At 51.6% G+C, this 25,623-nt stretch overlaps 1 protein-coding gene across 7 annotated transcripts in view; it reads right to left on the bottom strand.

The window, feature by feature from the left end:
* Window positions 1-1,315: 1,315 nt before the first annotated feature.
* The window catches only part of PRDM11 (PR/SET domain 11), an 80,704-nt gene continuing 56,396 nt past the window's right edge, over window positions 1,316-25,623 (bottom strand). For 3 of the 7 annotated variants that reach the window (XM_039867669.1, XM_039867650.1, XM_039867685.1), the window contains 4 exons: window positions 25,311-25,378; window positions 10,242-10,429; window positions 5,563-6,189; window positions 1,316-4,424 (listed from right to left, as the gene is read on the bottom strand). In XM_039867669.1, the coding sequence (XP_039723603.1) occupies window positions 2,260-4,424; window positions 5,563-6,189; window positions 10,242-10,429; window positions 25,311-25,378 (3,048 nt within the window). In that variant the 3' untranslated portion in view covers window positions 1,316-2,259. Of the gene's footprint in view, window positions 4,425-5,562; window positions 6,190-10,241; window positions 10,430-15,739; window positions 17,947-20,957; window positions 21,380-25,310; window positions 25,379-25,623 lie in introns of those variants that run through there. The other 4 variants (XM_039867704.1, XM_039867696.1, XM_039867658.1 and 1 more) reach the window with 3 other exon arrangements.

Here is a 25,623-nt window from a genome sequence, read left to right as displayed (position 1 = left end):
AATTTCAAAGCATCAGAAAGAGCTTTGGGTCTTTCCTTGCTAGTTCTTGCTAACTCTCTCCTTGTTTAGAGGAGGGTGGGGAAGTAAGTGCCGCTGGGGAAGGGGGTGGGGGTGGAGGGAATGTCACCAGGCAGGGGTGCATTGATTTGTTGAAGAAGGCAGCATATGAGGCCTGGCAGTGGGACAGTCAGAGAAAACCAGTTTTTTGTTGTTATTGTTGTTGTTTTGTTTTTTAACATGCTACATCACTGTTGAAAACAAACAAAAAAAGTTTCAAAAATAATATATAATATATATATATAATATATTTATATAATGAAAAGCTATCGACTAGCAGCAATGATTCTAAAGTTATCTTAGCACCAAGACCATGGGGGTGGGGGAAGGGGTCTGTGGGAGGTGAAGGGGCTGGCAGGACAGGAAGGGGAGTGACATGTTCAGTGTTGATGACGTTTCCACTATGGTTCTCCACGGTGGCATGAGGCCTCGGATATAAGATAAACCAAGAAGGAAGGAAGCCACCACAGTTTTATAATGTCTGAGCCAAGCAGGTTGGGGACACTGGGGCCTTGCCTGTGGCCCAATCACATCATTCTTTGCCCACCCTCTGCCAGCTGAGAGGGGTGGCTCCCTAACCGACCACGGACAGCGCGGCTCTCCCTCCCTCCCCCACATGTGACCTGCACCCACACTGCAGGATCTCCGCCTATCAAATATGCATAAACCAGGTATGGAAACACGAACAGAAGTTTTTAACAGCTCACGCACATATTTTTAAAAACTCCCTTGCGAGGTATACTGGTAGTTAAATGAACAAAAGAGCATTGATCCGACTCCTGTAGCTTAAACCACTACTTGCCCCAGGGAGTAGGCAAGTGGCTATTTCTAAAGCTTATATCGCGGTCGTGTGTGTGTGTGTGTGTGGTAGGGGTGAGTGCTGTTGCCACAGGTAAAAGCGGTGTGTGTGTGTGTGGGGCAGGTGTGTGTATGTAGAGTTGGCGAGAGTCCTAGTTTATCCCTTGTTTATTCCTTTCTTTTAGGACATCTCTACCCTGTTCAAAAAAAGGAAGCATTCACAGGCATTGATGCATCACCAGTTTCCCATACCTTCCTGCCAGCCTGCAGGGCTGGTTATCAGCCTGTTGCAGATGAAGGACTGAATGTCTAGAGACTCTCATTTGAGTTCCACATAATCCAGGGCACAACTTGCATTGATATCTCCTGCCACTGAACTATGGCAGGCGTTTCTTGATTATTAAAGGGAAAAAAATACCCCCCAACACCTTATATGATTATAAAGACAGAGTATAAATAATTCCTGTAAATCAAATATGTATTTTTCATTTTACTTGCTTTTAGCCCCAAATCACTGCCCTTTGGGGTCTGTATTTCTTGGCTCTTCATTTCTCCAACAGCCCTGGATCTGAATAGAATTAGATTATGTGATCTCACACCATGGAAAGACAGGAATGCAAAAAGCTCGCCCCCTCTCCGTTTCCCAGAATTTCAAGCTCGGTTGTCAGGCGATTTTGCCTTCGGTATAACAGGTAAATATCTTTAGGATCCAGGGGTTGGAAGGGGTGAATCAACAACCCAAAGACAGGAGAGACGACAGAGGCGGGGAGTAATGGGTGTCACAGTTTGACTGACACTTATGTTTCTAAGACAGTGAAGGAATGTTCGTGAGGAAATGAATAAAAATCCCTCAAGCTAAAGTCAGGCGGGAGAGAAAGTCAAACAGCCTGATCCAGATATACACGCCACCCTATCCAAAACCAGAGATCGGATTCAGCTGGGCCAGCATGTCAACGAAGAGGCGGAGAAACCCCCATCCTAAAACCAAACAAGAAAAGGAAAGGCAAGAACACAAACCCCAACCCAAGCCCCTCAACCCCCAAACAAAAACATGAACAAAATGAGCTACCTAAAGGTGATGACAGAGACCCGTCATTTTAGCTTATGCTGTTGGTTGACCATTAGGTGGGAACACTTGTGGTCCCAGCACATGCTTCTGTGAATGAAAATGAGTTGCCAAGTATGTTGCAGCTGCCAAATTTTGTAGACAAGAGTCAGTTTCTGACATTATTCCTTTCTGAAAGCTCCCAGTAGCTTCTGGTGGATGTGTCACCTTGGTTTTTAAAAATTTTCAGTGTGGGTTTTTATATATATAATATAATATATTTATATAATATATCAAAGCTTATGAGTATAGATTAAAAAAATATTCAACAGCTTAGTGAATTCTCTGACGCCTGCTCCCTAAATGTCTGGGTAAAACTCTGCCCCGTGGTCCACGGTCTGCAGCAGTGGTTTCTGCTCCAGCGCAGACATCCTGCTGAGGACCTCGGCGGACAGTGAGTAACTATTGCCAGACTTCTCCTCAAACCAGCTGTCCAGGGCTCGCTTGGCATCGAAGTTGGCAATGGGCGGGCCATTTACCGCGATTGTCAGCAGGTCACTGAGCTGCTCCAGGGTCAGACGGGAGCGGTGGTTTTTGCGAACTCGCTGCAGGGCACTGCGGCCCTTCTCGCAGCAAGCGGTGGAAGTGGGGAGGACCTTGAGGACCTGGATGATCTTGTTCAAGAGCGGAAACCTCTGTTTGTACTTGCAAATGTGGCCGATCAGGTCTTTGAAGCCATTTTTGGTATAGTAATCAGCCTTGAGTTCTCGCCACTCCATCAATAGACTCCCCCGGGGGTCCAGCCCTTCCCTACAGACATCCCGGGAAAAAGTCGGGATGGCCTCCAGGTGATCAAATATCTGAACCACATCCTCCTTGCCGTAGCTCATGAGCTCCTCGCTGTTCCGGGGCCAGGTGGCCAGGTCGAACACCTGGCAGGCCTTCACGAAGATCCGGCTGCGGGAATCGAACCTCTGAGCCAGGATCACTTGGGTCTTCTGGCAGATCTTCTCCCTGATGGACTGGAACTTGGCTTCGGCCACCCGGAGGTTCTTCATCGCGATCCCATTGAAGCTCTCGCGGAAGTTCTCCTCGAACTCCTGCAGGTATTCCCCTGGGGAATCGGCCAGTCGGCTGATCTCCTGGATGGCCTCCTCAATCTTGTCATCCACTTGGGACACCAGGAGGTACTCGCCCTGGAAGATGTAGGCCAGGCGTGAAAGCACAGCGGTCACGTCCAGAAGGAAATAGATGAGCTTGACAGACTGGTAGTCCATGAGGAACTGCAGCAGGGCCAGTGCGATGGCCGAGGCGTCTGCCCGTTGGGTCTGGCTGCTGACATCCTTGAGGTGGGCCACCACCTCCAGGTAGTCCTTGATGAGGGCGTTGAGGACGTTCTGCTCACCGATGATCCACCTCACGGCCCGGATGTCCCCCAGGAACTCCGTCTCCTCACAGAGGGTGGAGGCCGTGGACCGCAGCTCACACATGAGGCGCGGCGAGTACCGGTAGAAACTCAGCAGCTGCTTCAGATTGTTCTCCAGCTCCTCCAGGCAGGGGAGCTCCTTCCCACTGATGGCATCCAGGATTTCCAGGTGGGGCCGGTGCACCATGAAAGGGAGGCACAGCAGCCAGGGCAGCGTCTTGCGGATGGTCATGAACATGCTGGCGCGCAGGCTGGCTGTGACGTTGGCCCCATCGATGCCCAGGCCAACAGTTGGCTTCTCATCCTGCAACCGGATGCCCAGGGCAGAAAAGGCTCGATCAAGAGCCTGGAGATAGCTCTCTGTGCTAGAGAACCCCAGTTCCTGCAGGGATAAGAACTCCGTGGCCGGGGGCCCATCACTGCTGGTGTATTGGACATAGACAGCCACTGTGTCAGCCAGCAGGTCATCGCTCTGCCCATCCAGGATGATGCTGAGGCAAGGTGACTGGCGGATGCGCTCCACCAGGTCTTCCCGCAGTGCCCGGGCGATATGATGAATGAGGATCTGGCAGTCTCCCTCGTTCATGTACTGGTCCACCACCTTGAGCTCACACTTCCTCAGTAGCTCAGCCAGGGGCCGGAAGTCCAGGTAGGGCCTGCCCTCGAGGGCCAGGTGGTAAGCAGTGTTGAAGAGCAGGGTCATGTTGCGACACATCTCCTCTGTCTTCTCGGGGTGCATGCGGAGCTTGTACAGCTGCAGGCACTTCTTGTGCAGGTTGCTCTGGCTGTGCAGTTTGATGGTGTGGATCTTGAACTGCTTGGAGCCGATGATGAAGGCTGAGGTGCGGGAGGACTGCACCGTGTACTGGCGGCAGACGTGGCACCACATCTCGTTGAGGGTCGGGGAGTACCGCAGGAACCAGAACTTCTTCAGCCACTCCTGCTTAAAGCGCCGGATTCGGCGCCCGGTGGCAGATGACATCTTGGAGGGCTCATCAGTGGCCGTCATCATATCGTTGGAGACAGATTCATCTGCCGAGTCGACCTCCTGGTCATCGTCCTCCATGATGGCGGGGCCGGAGACCATGCTCTCTGAGGCTGGAAGACAAATGGGAAAGAAAGATTTACACCTAGAGGGAAAACAGACTTTTCTAAAATGAATGGGAAACGTTGTCTGAAAGGTTAGCACCGCCCTTTGTGAAACATAAGCCAGTTCCTAAGACCGACTGAATCCCAGCCTTGAATTTATTCATAAGCACTGTTCTTATCCACTTGTGACTTTTCCTCTTTGTGGATTATCCTCAGCGGCCACCACGCTCCAGGCTGCCTGCCCTCACCGTCCACTAGTGGGCGCTCCAGGCACTTCGATGCTCAGCATCAACAGACCTGCACCACCAGGAGAGGAGATCCCATGGAGGAGCCAGCACATCAAACATCCCCAAGTCAAAGAGCGAGGACATGGGACTTGGTTGTCCCACCGCTTACGTGGTCAGGGGACATTCGCTGCCCTTGAACGGAGGCAGCTTTGACATGGCCCCAGGTAATGTGAGGATCCGAACACAGTTTAGTTAAGATGCATGCTTCGAATATCTGAAACACCCCGTTCTGAGCTAAGTAAGGGATGTGGTTAAAATAGGAAGTGCCACGTAAGTACTCTAACTCAGCTGCAGATGTGTACTGAAAACCCTTCCTCGTCGTCAACCAGCTCTAGGAGATCCAGTCAGCCACAGGAAAAGGCAGAGGCCTGCGGCTGAACATCCGGACCCCAGTCTTTCTAAGACTCCAGGCAGGAAGATGGGACCATGTATGGCAGAATAGCAATTTGAGAAGCTGTGTTCCTGGGGCTGGGTCTGGGAAGGCTGGGAGCCCTTCCTGACAGGACACCCTGCTTGGGACTGGGCCAAGAGAAAGACTGGGTTTAGAAGTTGGGCTTTGGGGTCAAACACCACTAGGACCATCATAGAAAGGCAACAGGTCAAGAACACAGCACACACCCCTTCTACAGCGGAACTTCCTTTATTGACAAGGAGAATACAGGGCAAGACATGAAGCACCCACTGGAGCTGCGAAGCAGCCTTTTGCAGGCAAGCACCTGGGGGCACGGGCTGCGGCCAGGGCTCACCTTCACATCACATGCCTCGGGTCTCCCCACAGGTGGCTCCAGCAGAGAGTGCCAGGCCACCCTCACACTGCCCACTGTGTGCTCTTCCCTCCGACAACATCCACACTGACTTACCTGCAGGATCTGAGAACTCTGGGAGCTCCAGTACCTGTGCTGGCAATACGGGGGGCTCAGGAAGCTTCCCAGACTTAAGCATGTCTAGTTCTGCCTGGAGTTCCCGGACCTTCTTCTTGAGGCGAATACAGTTAGGGCAAAAAGAGGTGGTAGGAAGCTCGTGAGGGTCGGATGCTAGGGAGGCCTCGGCAGGACTGTCAGCCTTGAATGACGAAGGCTCCTCTTCTTCATCCTCTAGTGGGCCTGGCTCTGCGGAGGCCCCCTGGGGGGTCTTCCAGTCCCCTTCCTCCTGGGTCCGGCTGACGTTCTGCACGCCGTGCGACATGGTCATTGCACACCGACTGTAGGCCTCGTCCTGGTATTTGGGGACTTTCCTGATGACCAGCGAGGTGCTCAGTGCCAGCTGGTGGGCTTCTACTTTTGCAGATTCCAATGAGGCCTCCAACACATCCTTGAAAATGAGGTCAATTTTCTTCTTCTTGGCCTGGGGGTGCACGTCCCCCTCGTCAAAGCCACGCTTGTAGGGACTTTTGCCCTGTCTCAACACGGGTAGGTGAATGGGACCCCTCAGGTCCTCTGGGTCATCCAGAGCCTGCTCAGACTTCTCCCTCTGCAACCGCTTCTCTCCTAGGAAGGAAAACCAGGGTGTGAGGAAGTGGGGAAAAGCCCCGACGGGAGAAACCAGCAGAAAACAAAACAGGCCTCCAGCTGGGAAGTCGCTTGACACATCCCTCTGGGTCTGGCCTCAAGGGGCAGGTATGACAAAAAGCGAGAGGTGGATCGCTTGGTGGATCATGGGGTCTGGAGTCATAGGACCCAAGAAAGTGGGAAGAGCTCTCTTATAAAGAGACTGTTTCAATGGAGCCTTATGTATATAAACTCTACATGAATAAGTTGAAAGAACGCTATAGGGGAGGGTAGTTCTTTCAAAGGCACCTGCCATCCTATCACCCTGGAAGATGACATCCTACCCAATCAAATGGGTGGGTGGTAACATATCTGAGGCTACGTGCGTATGGATTCCCCACCCCTCCATCCAGCCTTCTCCTCCAGTCCTAGCAATTAGAAGATGGCTGCTTTGACCTTGTAAAAGGTACACACAAAACACAGAGTCCTACTCCTTCCTCCTCCTTCATTCTCTGGAGACAGCCCACTTAGGGCAAAGTCCGCCTCCAGCAACTGTCCTTTCTAATTCTCCCAGTAAGAGGAAAACTAAGAACATGTGAGAAAGCATGACCTGAGCTTCTGTGGTTCTCACTGATAACTAAGGCAGGAAGATAACAGAAGACGGGGATACCTGCAGTTGCTGCGGGCTCCAGCAAGATAAAGAAGAGCAGCCTCCCACGAGATAAAGAATAATATGACCATGCTGGCCCAAAGCATTCTCAAAAGATAGCTGCATTTCCTTACCTGACAAGGCAATGGACGTTTCCTTTTCTATTTCTTTCTATCATGTAAATGACTTCCAAAAGCCTTGGTGAGCTCCCCAACAATAAATTATTTTAGCCTGATTCTTTAAAATGGTCGACAGAGTTTCATAAATTGCTACAGAAGTGCAGATGCTGCCTGGGGGAACAGACTGCTAAGGGAGATCCTTTGGAGGTCCTGACAGCAGCCTGTGGACCTAGGAAATCTCAAAGGCTTCCTAGATCAGGGGCAGGCCCTGGGAGGTGTGACTCTGAGGAAAGAGTTAACCTGCAAATATGTTGTAATTAGGCTTCTGATAGCTGCAATTGATACCTGAGGGAAGGACAAGGGACCTCCACATGCAATCCAGATGATCCATGCAGTGACCAAGCCTTGGCTTCCCACAGCTAGCATAAGGTGCTGTGCCCTGGCCTATGTATGACTCCAGATTTTCTACAGGTAACAGGTAATGGGTAACATAAGCAAGTAACCTATTCAGGATCCCCCTCCTCTGTCCTTACATGAATGCTTAGAAAACGACCTTATTTATCTGCAAGGCTCCTGAAACTCAGGTAGCTCCATGCAGCCAGCATTTCTACAACAGCTGAGGGGTAAAAAGGGTGGAGATGAAGAGAACTTTAAAAAATATATTTGTAACATATTTGTACAGATCAGATATGACACTTGCCCATTCAGAATCTCTAAAAGTCAAGGACCACCCTTTCACTTTCTCACGGACCAATCAGGCAGCAAACAGCTGAGGATGTCTGGAGATCAAGGCTACTCATCACCAGGGATTGCTCATACCTCTCTGCTCAGAGTCAAGGTTATTTAATGTCCTAGGATGAGCGGGAGACCTCTTTGGACTCAAGCCTTCCAGAAAAATCTATGGGTCAAAAAACACCTTTAAGCATTGTGAAATTGATTCTAAAGCCTCCGTAAAACATGGAGGGCACACACCACAAAGTAAATCAATGACTCAAAGTAGATCGAATAACATAAATTCTTTGAATACATGTGTTAGATGCATCCTATTCTTAAAAGAGAACCACAAAGGAATAATTTATAATCTCTTCGGGAAGCAGTTCTGAGCTCCAACTAATGTCCCGACTTAATAAGGACTAGTAATTCATGCTCTGGCCTTTATCACGGCTCCGGCTTCTAATTACGAAGAAGCCTTCTTCCATGTAAGAATTTAAGTGACTGAGTGTGGGGGATCCCCCTTCCAGAGCAGGACTGGCACACAGATCTAAGATACCGCTACCCATTTCCAGAGTCTGCGAAAGCTACGGGCTACAGAAACACACGTCTAAAGGCCACTGAGCTCCATGACTGTTCCCAAGGGCTGTAGGGCCAAGCCCACCCACTGCTCTGGCCCTGACTCAACGGTGGTTTTCAATTTCTTTCCTGTTTTCTACTTCTCAGCCTGGCCAGGAAAAGACAGTCCTTCCTCCTGTATCTTCACATGTCTTGGTGCATCTCGTTTCAAGTCTGTCTGCCACGCTCCTGTGAACCACTCCTGAAAGCTCACTCCCTTCTCTGAGCATATTCCCCTTGGGTCTCAAGGCTCGCTGAGAATGATCCCTCTTGAGGTGCTTTGGAGAAGACACTGAGGGAAAAAGAACATTACAAATCCAGAAGAATTCAAGATTAGGGCCCAGGGATGGAACCTGTGTCCTCAGACATGACTTCTCTTGGTTTTCTTTTCTTCCGGTGGCATATGACTCTTTTGGAGGCTTCTTGGCTGTCTTCATTCATTGCTTCTTTTATCCATTCAACAAAGAGCACCTACGATGTATCAGACGCTTTTACACGAGGCATCTCCAGGAGTCAAATGGAAACCACGGCAATCTCATCACGGAAACATGCCTTTCCACATGAAATCAGCATGTGCCCGACCCCCAGATCCGAAGAAGACAAGAGATGAGTGTGTCTATTGGGTTTCCTCTCACTGCCCGTCCAATCACCAGATACCTTTTACCAAGTCAGGCAGCCGCTGTGCCCTCAACGTCCACCATCTGCTTTGTTCTGTTTTGTTTTTAAAGACGGCTTAATTTCAGTGGGTCGCTCCCACCACCCTCTTTTCATCTTTTCCACTTATATTCCAAATAAGGCTTTATTTCCAAGAAGTAGGTTGGTTGGTCATGAAGATGATACAGTGGGGCTTGGGTATAGCCTTGGCTCCTGGGACCAAATGGACTCTGGGTCTTTGGATGTGTGGTTTTAGTGCAAGGAAGGTCCCATGGAAAGAAAGACCTGGAAGCACCAGTTTGCCCTGGCCAGGCTGAGGATGAAGTAAAGAAGCAGAGGGCTAGGGGCCGGGGAGTATTTCAAACCCCTTTCAAATGACTCGTTTAAACAGAGCCTGGATGGACACCTCACTCACCAGGCCACCGCCCACATCTAAGGTCACCTTCTACCTCCCTCCACCTTCTTGTTCTAATAGATATTGTTCTTTCACATCATGTCATTAGGACTTCCAGGAATGAGAGCAAGAAGCAAAGAAGAAACTAGTTTTGTCTGAGAGGCCATATAACATTGTAGGTTAGAGCTTAGACCTTGAACTCAGACAGATGTGGCTTAGAAACCAACATCTGCCCTTCCTAGCCATGGATCCTGGGTGAGTCACTGGATTTACCTGATGCTCATTTTCTGCATTTGTAAGAATAAGATAATAATCCACATGGGATCGTTAGTATTAAAAGTCTACTATTGAGGACTTACATAGGTCAAGGTAGACATCGCTCTACACATGTTATGTATATCACCCAGCTAATTCTCTCGGCATAGGTACTTGGTAGGTGCTACTGTTGTCATGATTACAAGTGATACAGTAGAACACCTGCTTAACACATATTAAGTCCTTAGTAAATGTTACCTATTATTGCAGCTGTCTGTTTATTATTATTGCAGTGGCAGTTTATAACATCTTTCCATCAATTTGAGGGGGAAAATAGAATCAATTTTGATTAAACGTATGTACTTGGCTTTGGTGACTTGTCTCCCCATGATATTCTGAAATGTCTGTAATAGGGTTTCAGAGTCCATCTCTCAGGGAGCAGAACATGCAGTGGAGCCCAAGGCCCTGCCCAGAGCTGCTGCTCAAACCTGGACCATCTGTTCGCCTGAGTCCTTCTGGGTCTCCCCATAGCTGGTGTACTGTTATTTCCTATCAGTTTTCTTAGGGCTCTTCTAGAGAAGCATTCCTGGCCTCCCTTGGGTCTCAGTAGTGGCTGGCTTGGCCCTCACCTTGAGTGTGGGCACTCACTCACCTCTGGCCAGATTTCGGTGGATGGTTTCCTGGGACATGCTGTGTAGGCGCTTCATATAGTCCTCGCTGTACCAGACCCGAAGCCGTTCCCCAGGCCGGATGTCCCGGCACGCCCGGAAGTAGATGTGCTCGCTGTGCTGGAACGCCAGCAGGTTCTGCTCCCTCTCCTCCCGGGAGATGACCACGTACCTGGGGGCGAGGGGGACAGGTGAGAATGCATGGGCCACACCTTGATGAGTGCCTGCTGGTGCTGGACACGGTATTCGTAATAGTAGTGGTTAAAAGTCCACAAGCACATGGGCATGTGCGAAAGTCTACAGGGCAGCTGTTCTGCTGAGGTAAGGGACACCGGCTAGAGCCAGTCCCTTGTCTCAATAGCACTGTTTTGTGTGACCTTGAGCAAGTCTCTAAACCTTTATGAATCTTTGTTTTCAAAGACTAGAAAAGTCTATCTCCCTGCCTCCCTCCCAGGTTCTGCTAAATATAAGATTCAACACCAGATAAAAGGTGATTGGAAAACTGACAGATAATCTCATCTACTGTCCACTAACTTTTAACCACAAGGGTCCTGACACCCGTAGGCCTCTAATGGTGGTAGGGTCCTTACACTGTTTTCAGTATTTCAAAAACGTAGCAGAAATAATCCACATGACAAGGGTGACCGAGAGATCAATTAATAAATGCTAAAGATCAACATTTTTTAACGTAAGGTTCCAATGGGGACAGAAAAAGATAGTAAGTAAAGGCAAGGGAATGGTTAGCAACCACTCGTTAATCTAAGTTATTTTAAGGTAAGGAAATTGAGGCTCAGAGAGGCTAAGTGACTTGCCCAAGGTCACCCAGCTAAAAAAAATGGGAGATGGAGCTTTAAGATCTTTTCCCACTAGAACTCATGGCTCCTGTGTGGACATGGAAAGAACCAACTCGGCAACACCCAGATAACCTTTAAAGTTCTGTCAAACCCTTGGAATCTGTTGCCTTCACCCATTCTCCCAGAAATGACGATTCTAACAGTCCAAAAGGTGAGATGACATAACATCTGCCGAGAAGTGAAGGCGTACATATCAAGAGGGCAAGAGAAAATTATTTGGAATTTTAGGGTTCTGTACTACACTAGCATCTAGGAAATTTGAAGTAAAAAAATAAACTATTTTTCCTTATGCTATGATTTGTCTCAAAAGCCAAGGAAGAAATCAAAGTCTGTCCGACTGGTGTAGTCCAAAGAATTAAATTTGGAGCAGCCCAGGGAAAACAATAATTCACAGAAAAAAATCCAAATGGATAATGAACACATGAAAAGTATTCAGCATCACTAGTAAGAAAAGAAACACAAAGTAGCACATTGTCTCATTGGCACCGATTTTTCTTAACGATAATATCTTTATTAGTTAAGGTGGCGAGAAAAGGGTCTCCATACTCTTGGTGGTGAATAAACTGGCACAGCCCCTTGGGAAACAATTGGCAATATAGATTCGAACAAGTGTTAGAACACCGCGTTCATAGCAGCATTATTCACAATAGTCGAAAGGTGGAAGCAACCCAAGTGTTCATTAACGGATGAATCAGGTAAACAAAGTATGATATACACATACAACGGAATATTATTCAGCCATAAAAAGAAGGAAATTCTGACATATGCTACATGAATGAACCTTGAAGACACATACTAAGTGAAATGCACTAGTCATGAAACAAGATACAGTATGATTCCACTCATAGGAGGTACTTATATGAACAGGCATACTCATAGACAGAAAGTAGAATGGTGGGTGCCGGGGGCTGGGGTACGGGGGAGCAGGTAACGGGGAGTTAGTGTGTGATGGGTGCAGTTTCAGCTGAGGGGGATGAGAGCTCTGAAGAAGGAGGTGATGATGGTCGCACAACAATGTGAATGTACTTAATGCCAATGAACTGTACGTAAAAATGGTTAAAACGGTGAACTTTATGTGTATTTTATCACAATTTTGAAAAATTTTTTAAAAAGAGAGAATAAGATGCGGGCCAAGTACGCGAACTCTGCATACCACCACGCTGCCTGCCTGTATACTGTTTATAATAGTGCAAAAGCAAAAACATCTCAATATCTACGATTAGAGAAATGATTTAATAAAGCATGATACATTTATACTATGGAATGTTATTCATCTCTTAAAAAAATGTTTTCAAAGGCTCTTTTATGACCTGAAAAAATGGTCCTGATATAATGCAGAGAACAATAGATCTGAAATCTATTTATACTATGGTTCCAAACATGCTTTAAAAACGAGCCTCAATAATCTACTTGAAGGAAATATACCAACGTTATTATGCCAGTGATTATCTATTATAGGTGGGTCTACTTCTTTGTAATTTTCTGTACTTTCCAAGTTTCCCATAATAAGCAATTATTACTGTTACTTCCATTCCCACCCCTAAAAAAAGGTAAGAGGAACATCAGTTCCAGTGTGGGGTGGCAGGGGTGGCAGTCAGGGCAACCAGCAGCATTGCAAATCTACATTCGTTGGAGCCCCAGGCATAGCACCCCTCACACACACTCTGTCCCTTCTCCTCTGGGCAGCCCCCTATGCACTACTCTGCTCTGCTCAGCCCTGGTGGAGGTGACCTTACACGGGGACCACTCAAGCCCAGGGGCCAATCTACTGTGGCAACAAGATGCAGCACAGACCCCAGATGGTGGGTGGGAAAAACAAGAAAGACGGAAGAGCAAACACTGGCTTTGGCTGCTTCACCCCATTTGAGTGAAGTGAGTCATGAACTCCGCCAGGAGGGCGTGGGATGTGCCAGATTTCGGGCATTGCGATGCCCACATCTTTTGTCCAGGATCTTAGCCCTAACGCATCTGTGTTCTCGTCAACATCTGGCAAAGGTTTGATCTCCCTGAACTGTGAAGACTGTGACCTCTGACACCCAGACATCTGTTACTAACAAAGAATTCAGGGAAAAGGAAGAGAAGATCCCTGGCCCAGATAAGTCTTCCAAATTAATACTACCCAATCTAAACTCTCTAGTTTCAGGAGTCTGCCTTTTCTCCATATGAGATGTCTTCTGAACGTGCAAAAGATTTTCCAGTCTTTGATTTAACATGAGTCTTGGACTTGATATCCAAAATTCATCCACCTTGCAGTTAGCATTGAATGGAACTGAGGTAGATCCAAACTTTCCTACCCCCAGATACGGAAGGCAAACCATTCACCTTTTTCCTCACTAGGATCACTTGCATCACAGAACATAAGGAAAGAATATGGTTCTCTTTTTTCAGTTTCTAAACAGCCATCAAGCTCTAAAGACTAGAATTATTTTCCATGGCAACTTTGAAAGAAAAAGAGATGAGGAACACGTAACTACCAGGGATTTGTCCTAAAGAGCAAATTCTAAAGTATGTCAGAAGGTTTAAAAGGCAATTTCCCTTTCTGCCTCCTGGTGCTTTCCTACCCAATGAGAACCAATATTTAGGAAGAGAACCCCAAATCTTCGTATCCACCACAAAGTAGCTTCAAAGACAGATCAGAATTTGTTCAGCATCTGATTGTATTTGGTTGTTTTGAAACCTGGCATTTGAAACATGATACATATGGCAACTCTCAGTGAATAATAAACCATTCCCCCAAGCAGATGTTTACTATACATTACTTCCAAAGCAAAGTGGAGCGGGCTAATGTCTCAACACCAACTACTGCACCTCCCATCAGGTACGCCCTTCTAAGTATGTCACACTTAACACCCAATGGCTTGATCCACTCCCAGACCCTTCTCTCTCCGGAGGACAATCCCTTTACGAACCATGCCTGTCCCATTCCATGGCTGCAGGTAAGCAAGAGCCCTCTCTGGCACAGATGGCTCTTTGTTGAGTCTCCAGGTCACTACCTTGCTGGAGAGGTCAGAAGCCAGGTGGAAGATGCCTAGCACAGGCTGCTCTGCAAGGATTAGTGCCATTCGATAGCATTTCGAATCAGAGCCACAGAGCTAGGGACCTTTGAAGCAATCAAGGGGGCGTGTGGTAATGGTGAGGGGTGTGTTGTGGACTGAACCTTTCATGATGAGAATGGATTGTTTTTCTCCTGAACTCCTTGCTGACTTTGGGTACTGGATAGACAGATACAAAAGCAACACTTCTCAGACTTTACCCGCTGTGTTGTATCATGTGCACCGTATTTTCTAGTTGGGTCAGGAAATGACTACCAGTTCCAATTCGAGAGAAAACAACTCACATGCCATCCATTTTCTTGTAAGGGACAGATGATGCCCAGGCTTAGACACTCCTACTCAGTGGGTATGTCTCCAATGGAAAGGAAGCTGCACTGGTCACAGAGGCAGAAATGGGAAAAGACTGACCAAGGTAGAGGGCTAGATTCTATGTTCCCCCACGCATTTAGGTTTCCGGGCTGGGAGGGTCTTTGGGTCATGCAGCACCCAGCCAGCCCCCGGTGAGGCTGGAGGCCTCAGACTCTCAGAAGGGACTTCCCTATCTCAGGCTAAAATTGGCTGCCCATTTATTTCTATCCACCGGCCCCATTTCACCTTCCTGTTTTGACTTGCTAGTCCCGCAATCCCCACTGAAGCTAAGAAAAAGAAACTGGAATCTTTTCCATCCAAAGCTGACCAGTCTTTTCATCTCTCTGTCCCCTTTGCATCCGACTTGGCCCCCTCCCTCCTCCGAGCCAGAGGGAGAGGCCAGCCTGTCACTCCTAGCACCTCCTCTTAGATGGTAAAGACCCCATGCCCGGTTTCGCAGCATTTCGCATCTCCTGGAAATTGGAATCTTGATTTTTGGCGAAGAATGGGAAAGGATGACCTAGATTCCAAGAGGTAAAGAGAGGCTGGAACCTTCCAGAAAGGGGATAAATCCCTTGTCTGGACTTGGGGATCACCTGCTTGGGAGAACCTCTCTGTGTGACTGGCAGTAAAAGCCAGGGCAATGCACCTGTTAGGAGGTCCCCTCTCTGCTGAGACCCCAAGAGGAGTCAGAGGAAGCCGCTTCGGTTACCCTTGAGAAGTCTCAGATCTAGTGGGCAAGGCCTTGCCTGTGACAGACAGATACCTGGATCAGTGGGGAGGTGTCCAAAAAAAGGCTCATGCCTCAGAGTAGTCCCTGAGGTACATGGCAAATAGATAGCCCCTGACCCTTCTGGAGTCTCCTGCCAGAAATGGTGATTTTTTTTTCCAGGACCCCTAATTTACTTTTGGGGAACAAAAGGAAAAATTCATTTAGCAATATCTCACTTTTCATGAGAAGAGAAATTAAATATAGCTGAACAGTTCCATATGCGGATGCTCTGTCCCCCTCAGCCCATCACTTCCTTTCTTGTCCTCAGAGGACCTAGCAAGGTGCCGAATACAGGGCATCTGAGAGCTTACGGCATCTGGGAAATGCCAGGGGCCCCAGAGTCCCTCTCACTAGCATGCTTTCCCTCCGTCATCCAACCCCTGCTCTGGGGGCCTTGAGGTTTTCACGGAAAGCGAAAAAAGAATATACACCAAAGAAAGATCCTGGAGACTGGGTGTGTTCCAAGTGTGAGATCAATTTCTTTTTATTGCCATCTTAACAAAAATACTTGGGAAGGCAATCTGATTCCAGCATCGGAGGGCAGGGCAATGACAGGCAATAATCAAGCCACTGGGCTGTCGGACAGGGGAGTGTTCGGTTTGGGGGAGCAGGAACCCCCAAAGAACCACAGAATGGGGACATGAAGCCAAGGCCATAAGGACACTGCAGTTGCCCTTCTATTCTCCCTACGAGGGATAAAGCTTGGTCTGGGTTTAGAAGCGGCACTCCGGGAACGGCTAGGCAGGCACTGGGTACAGCAGTCCTCCCAGGCCCTCCGCGGCTCCGGGGGTAGGCGTGGGAGGGTGGAGGGCTGGGGTATGAGAGTTTCTGCCAGGGTGAGCCTTAGGCCAGGAAGCAAAGAGGACACAGAGCTGAGCTGCACCCATGTCAGCGCTAAGCTTGCATCCGCCACCCCTCACCTCCCTCCCTAACTCTAAGAACCTGGCAATCTCCCCACACTCCGAAATGAAACATGGAGCTACAGATCTGTGTAGCCAATGCATATATGCAGCCAAGGCAAGCAGAGGCGAGGCATGCTGGAACCTGGGCTCCGGGTTCTTTTCAAAGCCAGAGGAGGGATCTCCTTCTGGGTCCCAAGACTGGGGCCCTGATTACCCCCAAACATTGGCTGTCGGTCTTTGTGCCAGGGGCAGGATGGGGAGACTCACCTTCTAAATGTTGCTGCTGCCCCATGCCCCGGCACCCAGGAGAGCTGAGGCAGGGGCAGGAAAGGAGCAACACCCCACCCAATTCCAGATCTAGCCTCCCACAGGGGAGCTGGAAAAATCCACAGACCTGGCTTCCGGTCCTGTCCCCTTCACTAACTGCTGTGTCACTTGTCATCTATGAAATGCAGATGATGATGGCAATCATGAGGATAATAATACCTGCCTTAGCTGCCTCTCGGCTGTCCTGAGAACCCATTGAGATCGCCCACCTGTAAGTGCAGGGAAAAGCATCCAGTGCTCTCACTAAGAATGCCAGGTAAGGTAGTCTTCTTCTTCCTCCGACATCATCCCATTCTTCTCCCCACTTCACAAAAGGCAAGCACAGCAGCTGAGCACAGGCACACAGGAGGACAAGCAGAAGGCCAAGGCAGGGGTACCACCCGCCAGGGCCAGAGCCCTGGGGGAGGGGAGGACAGAGCCCTCCTGGAAGGGCTGAGTTCCACCTGCTCATCCTCAGGCCTTGCCCCCTCCGAAAGCAGCAGAATCAGGGCCTAGGAGGCTGATGCAGCAGCCCTGAGGATGGAAAGCAGGGTTCTGTTCAGATGCTCCCCACGCTTGATACCACCTTCCCTGCAAGACCTGTTGCCATGGGGTGCAGACCAAGAGGAGGCTGACCCTCCAGGCCAAGCAAGCATCAAGCAGGGAGCTTTTCCTGCATCTTGAGCATCTGCCAAAGATGAGAGAGTGGGCCTGAATATATGCTCTGTTAGAGCACAGGGCAGCCAAGCTGCACTCGTTGAGGAGATGACAGCCCCCCAGAATCCTACATCGGTCCTGGACACGAGAGACTGGCTCCTGTCTCAAGGCCAGACACCCCTCCTCCATCTCTCTTCCTCCTAGTGCAGACTGGCCAGGTTAGAAATTGTGCTTTCTCTTCCGAGACCTGGTAGTCCGTGTGGGAGCTGGTGCTGGGGCTGGCGCTGGGGGAGCCTGTGGGGGCTCCGGTGAGGGAGCCTCAGCCTGGGGGGTAGAGCCCATGGGGGCTGCCCCGGCTGGCCCCCGCTGAGATGCCTGAACCCCATCCCGGATCTCTGTCAGCGTCTGGCACATCTGACTGACTCGGCTGGTCAGGTCGGCCATAGCTCGACCAATCATGTGCATGCTGTTCGCCATGTCCCGATGCACGGTCACCAGCTCCTGGCAGAACTGCTGGAAAAGCTCAGTCTGCTGGGTGTGGGCATGGAGGAGCTGCCAGTCAAGGCCCGTGCTGGACGAGCTGGGGTGCGACCGAGGGATCCTGCAGGTGGCTTGGGCCTGGGGTGAGGGCCGGTGCAGGGGCTCCGGCTTGGGGCCCACTGTCTCAGACTGGTCTGAAGAGGAGGATGAGCGGAGAAGGGTAGGCCTGGCCAGGCGGGCCTCTTCTTCCAGTGACCGCTGCAGTGGCACCCGCAGAGGCTGCCTCGAGGGCCCAGGTGCCTCCTCATCTTCATCATCTTGGGAGACAGAAACAAAGAAGGGCAAACGATTACAACGGGGAGGAAGGGGACACCCTGGGCTTGGATCCACCTTCCGCAATGACCCGAGCATCCCCCTCCCCAGCCGCCTCTCCGCCTAGTTTGGTGCATGCCCACTGCCCACCCACCCATGAGGAAACACCTGCTCCCCAAATCCTTGAGGTGTGTGGGCCAGGCACTCCTGGGGAGAGGTTTGAGCATGAGCAATGCCCAGGTCAACTGTCTTTCATGGGAACAGTGGCAGTCTAGGGCGGGAGAGCCCAGGTCAGGGGACTTGGAGATGTCAGTGACAGCATGTCAACCCAATCACTCTCTTCATTTGTGACTCGGTTTCTGAAAAGCAAAGATAATCACTGCTCTACCTCCTGAACCACTTGCCCACCTAGCAGGGTTTTTAAGAAGACGACACAGAGAACAGATGCGAAGGCACTTGGCAAGAACGAGGGACACCTGCCCGAAGGAACTATGATGCCACTCTTGAGTTCCAGCCTCCTTGTGGCCATTTCTGAGTTGCTTGGGGCCCCCTTGTGGCCTTGCTGGAATCTGCAACTTTTAGTCTCTGCTGGGGAAAGAGGGACTGGGGCTGACATTGACAGGCTGGAGAGGAGGCAAGGGATTGTGCCAGAACAGAAGCCCGAACGGAGCTGCGAAGGGCTTCTACCTCTGCAACCAGCCCTGACAGGCCCCCTTTGGTCCCACAAGATGCGCTTCCTGGACAGACATATGGCTTCCACCCAGGAGTGCATGGAGGGACCATCAGACGGTTACTTGCAGTCAGGTGCATGGAGAGGCCCAGACCCTGCATATACAGATCTCAGCAATCTTGTGATCAAGAGATATAAGCTGAGCCCTAGGGAAGAAATAAAAAATATACAAGCTGACCCTACTTACAGGCACACTATCCCTGCCTGTACCTGAGAGGCTGAATTCAAAACTAGATCCAGGGAGGTGATGGGAGAACAGACAGCTTCATCTGGCCCTGGCCCAGTGCCTCCCAAGGGGTCCAGGGTCTCAGTTGGGCCTAATGCCTCATGACCCTTCTTGGTGGGATAGCAGCATCCTCCTTAAATTGGGGACACCCATTCTGGAGTGGCAGGGATGGAAGGAGCGAACAGGGCTGAGGTGATGCTGGTCCCTCCTTTCCAGGGCCTCTTTCCACCACGCCCCTGGCCAAGTGCTGTAGCAGCTGGCCGACGGGCGGGGAAGGAAAGTGGGGGCTGGCCCAGCCGGCGGTGGAGGATCCTGGGCCCCCTGCCCAGCCCAGGTCACATTTGCTAACCTCATTACCTTCGGTCTCAGAGAGACAGAAAAAGTGAGCGGGGCAGGATTTAGGGAACAGACTTCACTGGGTACTGGGCCCCCTTCTTTTTCTCATAAATGGGTGGAATCATCCTGCAATTTAGCAGAACGATGATACACTGGGAGCCTGCAGACCTGGGTTCGAGCCTTGGTTCTGGGGCCACCTCTGTTTCTGGAGCTTAGATGCCTCCTCATCTGGGTAGCAAGGAAGTCAGACTAGACGGTCTCCACGTTCCTTCCCAGTCCTAAAAATCCGAGTCTGAATGGCCACCTGTCAGGAGCCCTGGCCAAACAGGAAATTAGCAGATCCCAGTGGCAAGGGGCCTGGAAGGGTGGGCCGAGTCTTTGTGAACCACGGTCCTGCGGGCTGGCCAGCGGCCGGCTTCCCTGGAGCCCTCCTGCCCTGCTCAGTCTCAGAGGCCAGATGGCCTCCAGTTGGGACTGTGGGCTGAGGGTGAGGGGCGGGTGTGTGCGGAAACAGAACCCAAGCGGGTGCAGCCCCAGCGCAGAAGGGCCTCGACTGCTCCCCCTTCTGGTGAGCCCAACTAGAACTGTAGCCCCAGCTTAGAACTACACAGGACTGGGCCAGGAGATCCAGCACCCCAGCCCCTGGCATCAAAGTCTGTCCTGAGACACAGCAAGCAGAGGAGAAAGAGGAAAATAGTGCTGTGGGGGCAGTGTGAATGGTGGGGGACAACGTGAGCACAGAGAGCGAGATCCTAGAGACAGCCTTGGGGCGGGCAGCGAGAGGCAGGAGGAGGCAGCATGGCACAGGAGTGCAGAAAATAACACAGAAATAAAGACGTTAGGAATAGACAGAGAGGGAGAGAGGACTAGTCGATCTTTCTGTGGCCCGGGCCCTGACGACTTGGCTGGCTTCTTCTCACACCCCCTCCCCCTCGCCTGCTCCATTGGTCTTCCCTGGCTCCTCTCTGTTCCTGGAACGTGCCAAGCGCCTTCCTGATGCGGGGCCTTGTACATGCTGTTCTCAGCCTGCGAGGCGCTCTGCTCCTCTCCCCTCCTCTGCGCCTCATGCGGCCCCAAGCCTGGTTAACTCTTACTCACCCTTTGCATCTCAGTTTGCTTGTCTCTCCAGAGAGCCTGCCCCAGCCCCCGGCGGAGAGCCTGACCCACCACAGCTTGCCCTCAGACAGGGAGGCTGCATCATTTGCAGGGCCAAATGCAACATGAAAGTGCAGGGCGCTTTGTTCAAAAACTATCATGAGTTTTGGGGAAGGGAACAGCACAGCATTTCAGCCCGTGTGGAGCCCTCGTGAGCTCAGGGCCCTAAGCGACGGCATGGGTTGCACACTCATGCAGTCAGCCCTCGGGACTCCGTGTACTGGTCTTCATTCTTTTATTATAAATTTCCTTGCACCATTATTTACTTAAAGTTTGTCTATTCCCACGAGCCTAGGAACTCCCCGAGAGCAGGGCCGGTGTAGGTTTTATACACAACTCTGTCTTCCCAGCTCCCAGCACAACTCTTGGCACAGTGTTCAGGAAATATTCTAGAATGAATGAACGGAAAGGGGTGGAGGAGACAGTGGGACAAAGGGGGAAGAATGGAAAGATGGGCAAGACGGAGAGGGACAGGAGAGAAAGAGAAGGCGAGTGGCTGGGAACCAGCCGAGGAGGAGGCCGGGGAGCACGTAGGAAGAGCCTGGGGAGGGGAGACAGGTGGTACTCACAGCTGGTCGAAGGGCTGTCGGTGCCGTCCAGTTCTCCCCTGGGGAAGCTGCGCCCTGAGCGGGCGGTGAGCAGCGCTGACTCGATGGCCCTCTCGTGGGCAGTGAGCACGATGGCGGGGGCCCTGCCCCCAGCCCCGGGGCCTGACAGGGACTGCTGCATGAAGGCCAGCTTGTCCTTGGTCCTCCGTTTCATGTCATCCCATCTGTGCTTAATGTCCTTGACGGAGCGGGGGACCTGGCTCACGGAGGTGATTTTCCGAGCTATGCCTTCCCAAATCTTGTCCCTGTCGGCATGGGACAGCCGCATGGTCTCCCTCCCAAAGAGAACTGCTTCATGGTGGGTCACCTCGGTGACCAGAATGTCCAGCTCCTCCTTGGAGAACTTGGGCTTCCGCTTACGCTCGGCCAGGGGCGCCACATTCCTTGGGTTGAATATCCCACAAAGCACAATTGGGTAAATGACCGTCAGTTCGGGTGGTCCTCCTTCCTAATGCCGGCCCCCAGCTGGGGAGCCAGGAGGCACCGGGGCACCCTTGCCCGCACGCCACCACCACACCCTCTTCCTACTGAGAGGTCCTTTCCACTACTCCTCGGAGGGTGGGGTGCGAGGCGGCGCACGCGGACGGTGGCACTGGACTGAGGCCACCGCCTCGGGTTTCAGGCCCTGCCTGACCTCTGACTAGCTGTGCCATCAGGGCAGTTCACTTGGCCTCTCCCAGCCTATGCTCCCGATCCAGAACAGGAAGGACCACCATACCGACCCCGGGGACTGTCACTAAGGAGGGAAAAGCACAAGGATGTAAAAGAGCTTTAAAGCCCTAGACAGGAACAAAGGATGCTTACTGGGGTTAGGATGAGGCCACCGCTTCTGTAAATGGCTTGGGGGGAAACAGTTAAACAGGGAGACTATTCACAGTGGCCTTTCGTGGTGTGTGGCCTCGATGGTGACGCCCAGAATTAGGGTATGCTCACAGAGAGCTTGTTCTGTCCCATGGCTCTCTTCTCTGTCCTCACCAAGCCCCCACCTCTGGGCGTGTGCAGGTTCCCCTCCAACCGGAGCGCCGGCCGGCAGCAGCTCCTTTTTGGCGTAGGCCGCTGTGGCCGTTTGACAGCTCTTGGGTAGAATGTGAGAAGCCCATGAGTGCCCACTGGAAGACGAGTTCCACTTTGATGGAGACCGGGAGTGACCTCGGCTTCCATCTGCATAGAGCAGCCAGGGGTCCCAGACAAGGGGACAGCGCGGCCCTTCCCCACCTCTGGCCTGGTACCTGCTCAGGCTCCGGAACTTGGTATCTCCACAGTGTGGTTGTGTCTACACTCAACTAGTGCCAGAAGGTCCACCCGAGAGAGAAACCCAGGGTGTGGAGGGAGACCTAGAACCGAATCACTCCCCTGGCTTCTGCTGAAACTGCAGCGGAAGGCCAGGGGCACAAAGACCCTTCGGCTCTCGCCTCCTCCCCAACCCCCACCCAGAACCTCGGCCCAGGAGGCAGGAGAGCAAGGCCGAGGCCTGGACCTTACGCTCAGACAGACCCAGGACTACGGGCCAAGTCTCCTCTGCAACCCTATGTCTGTAAAACAAGGGTGGTGATCCCAGGGCCACTCCCAGGTTTCCAGGAGGACTGCACGCAGGGGCATCTCAATCTCGCCACTATTGACATTTGGGACTATAAAACTCTTTGTTAGTCAGGGAGCGGCATGTCCTGGGCAGTACAGGAGGTTTATCAGCATCCTTGGCTTCTGCCCAAGAGAACCCGGTAGCATCTACCTGTAGTGTTGTGACAACCAAATGTGTCTGAAGGCACTGCCAACCGCCCCAAGGGGGCACAACAGCCCCTGGTCGTTGACTACCAAGTTCACGAATGCAGAGCACCTAGCACAGGGCTAAGTAAGATAAAGTCAATGTTCATTATGTGGGTGCCCGTTCTCTTCCCCGCCCATCGCTTATTTTTGAAGAAACTGACTCCATTCAATCATCCACAAGACCCTAGGCTGTGACGGTGCAAGAGAAGGTGTCTGCAAATAAGAAAGAGCTGTACAAATGGCCGCTGTACTTTAAGGGGAAAGGAAGGTTTCTAAACTGACTTTCCCCTCCAACTACCGCCAGAGGGGCACCTCCAAGGCAGCAGACCATACGACCAGCCCCAACCCAGTCCTGGAGGCTTTAATGAGATGAGTGTCCAGCAGCTGTGACTACCCTGGCGTTATCTTGGGTCAGGTCCCATGCTGGCAAGGTAGCAGCGGCAGAACCCACCGCACACAAGGCCCAGGAAGCCATGCTTTTCCTGGTCCCCCGTGCACAAGCAGAAAGAACACTGGTCTAGAAGTCCAGAGATGGCTCTGCCACTGAGTACACGACCTTGCCCTGCTCTGGGCCTCAGTTTACCACTGCAGCATGAAGATCAGTATAGAGCAGTGGTTCTCCACACTAGTGGCGCATCAGAATCAGATTTAAAAGATACCCATACCCTGGGCTCAATCTCAAGCCACGTAAGTCAGAATCTCTGGGTGCCAGATGATCGCTCAGTTAGTTCAGACGATGAATGCCCATCTTTGGACTGTGGTAAAGCATTGTGCCCAAGTTGAAAGATCAGAGACGGGTAGAAAAGTGGAACAGAATCAGCTTTACCAGCCAAAGCTTCTGGAGCCTTGAGAGTGACAGTGCAGAAAGGCCTGCCACCAGAATGCCCTCAGACATACTCTCCTTTGTTTGCCTAGAGCCAGGCTGCAGTAACCGAGAACAGGAGCACAAGCCAGGGGTCTGGGCCGTTCAGCCTACCCGATGGCCCGCCAGACGCCTGGTCCCCACTTCTGTGTCTCTGCTCACAGTGCCCTCAAACAAGACCCTGGGCCTCTGCTCCAAGGCCCCCTCCTCTTTCATCTGGGCCCATGGAGCACCTTGTCGGTGTCTCCATTTATCAGAAATAGCAATTTCCATGGTGGAAGGTGTGAGCCCTTGGAGTGCTGGGAGTGCAGGGCCAGGCCGGGCCGACCCATCGAGGGTGCCCAGCACAGGCTGTGACTCCCAGTAGGTGCTTAGTAATGGGTGGTGAGCTGCATGTGCTGAGTGGACCAGCACCCAGTCATCGGGGAGAAGAAGGCAGTTAGGAGTGTGGATCGTCTTCTTGGAGCCACTCTCAGGGCATGGCTGACCGGATTACGCGAAAAGGGGCTGGGTGCCATCCCCACCAAACGAGGCAGGGGCTGCCCGTGCCTCAGTGCCTCCGTTCCTGTACCTGTTAAATGGCGATGAGAACAGCTGCCCTAACAACGAAGAGGATGAATCTTAAAGTGCTCTGGAGAGTAAAGTGTAGCCCCGTTGGTCAGAGGCTCTCAGGTAGGAGCACAGGTGGGCAATGAGGCCACAGGGAAGGGAAAAGAAGACATCGTCACAGCCTCCCCCACCTCAAACCAGCTTCTCCTCACTCATTGGAAAATCTCAGAGTTTAAATACAGCAATTTCCTCTTAGAAAGTCCCTAACTGCCCTCCTTCCAAGCAAAATCTCTCCTCCATCCACATGTCCCCAGCCCACATGGGATGTGGGACTGCACCGATGCTCACAGAGGGCCTGATCCACGGTGCAGCTGTGCCCCCTGGGTCCAGCCATTGAGGCCTCCCTTTCCTCCCAATCCAGATCCAAACCCCCATCACCGCTCCTGAGTCCCAGAGACAGGCCACCAAGATGGTAGTGAGGCAAGTGTGACCTCTCACACCCACCCAGAGACACCCCTGGGCAGGGCCCCAGCACACTGCCCAAGCCAGCAGCACCGAACCGAAAGGGGAGCCTTCAGGGCTGCAAGCTCGGCTCAGCCGCCTCTGGGCAACCCTGGGCCAGTCTCCTGCCCTCCTTGGCTGGCCATGAAGGATCTTTCTGGTGCAAACTTCTATCCCAAACTCTAGACCACATTAAAACCACTCTCAAAAGTACTTATGCCTGGCTGAAAGCACCACTGAAAACAGCTAGACCGTGCCAGAAGCATCCCTCTCCATTTAAACAACTTCTGTGGCTACACTGGGGTGCGTCCTGCACCAGCCCAGCAGGATTCTGCCCTATGAAAGGTGTCACAGTCCTGAGTGGAGGGACAAACCTTGCCACAGTGTGGGAATACTGCCAGGAGACAGGGGCACAATGAGTCTTAGGGGTCTCCCACAACCTGCTGGCCTGGTCACAGGCCTCCTCCAGAGCCCCCTGATAGAAGGCTGAGGGAGCTAGAGGGTTCCCCAGAGCTAGACACACCCCAAACCCTGCAAACAGCAGTCCTGGGGCCTTCAGGGGCCTCCACCACAGGAGACCCCGTAAGCCCAGCATGCTCCCTTGGGCTCCCCAGAAATCGGCAGAGAGCGGGACTCACCTCATCCAGTTGGCTTTACTTTCATCTGACCCATCTATGGACTTGTAGCGGTTGTTCTTGTCCACAATCTGGAAGACAGAGAGAATGTCTAGAATGGGCCACCCTAGAAGGGGCTCTCATGTCCCGGGGCGACTCCTCAAATCAGGGCCCGGGGCCTGCCCCCATCTGCTACTTCACAGAACCTTCTTTTTGCCCTCCGCTACTGCCTGCCTGCAAGGCTGAAACTCATTCTGGGGCTAGGAATTCCATCTCCCTCCGCTGTCTTGATGGAAGACCCAGCAACATAGCCAAGAAGGCTCCCATTGCAACAATG

The sequence above is a fragment of the Pteropus medius genome, unplaced genomic scaffold, assembly GCF_902729225.1.
Source record: "Pteropus medius unplaced genomic scaffold, Ma_sr-lr_union100, whole genome shotgun sequence".
Taxonomy (NCBI): Eukaryota; Metazoa; Chordata; class Mammalia; order Chiroptera; family Pteropodidae; genus Pteropus; species Pteropus medius.
This window is presented reverse-complemented; position numbering and strand designations above follow the sequence as displayed.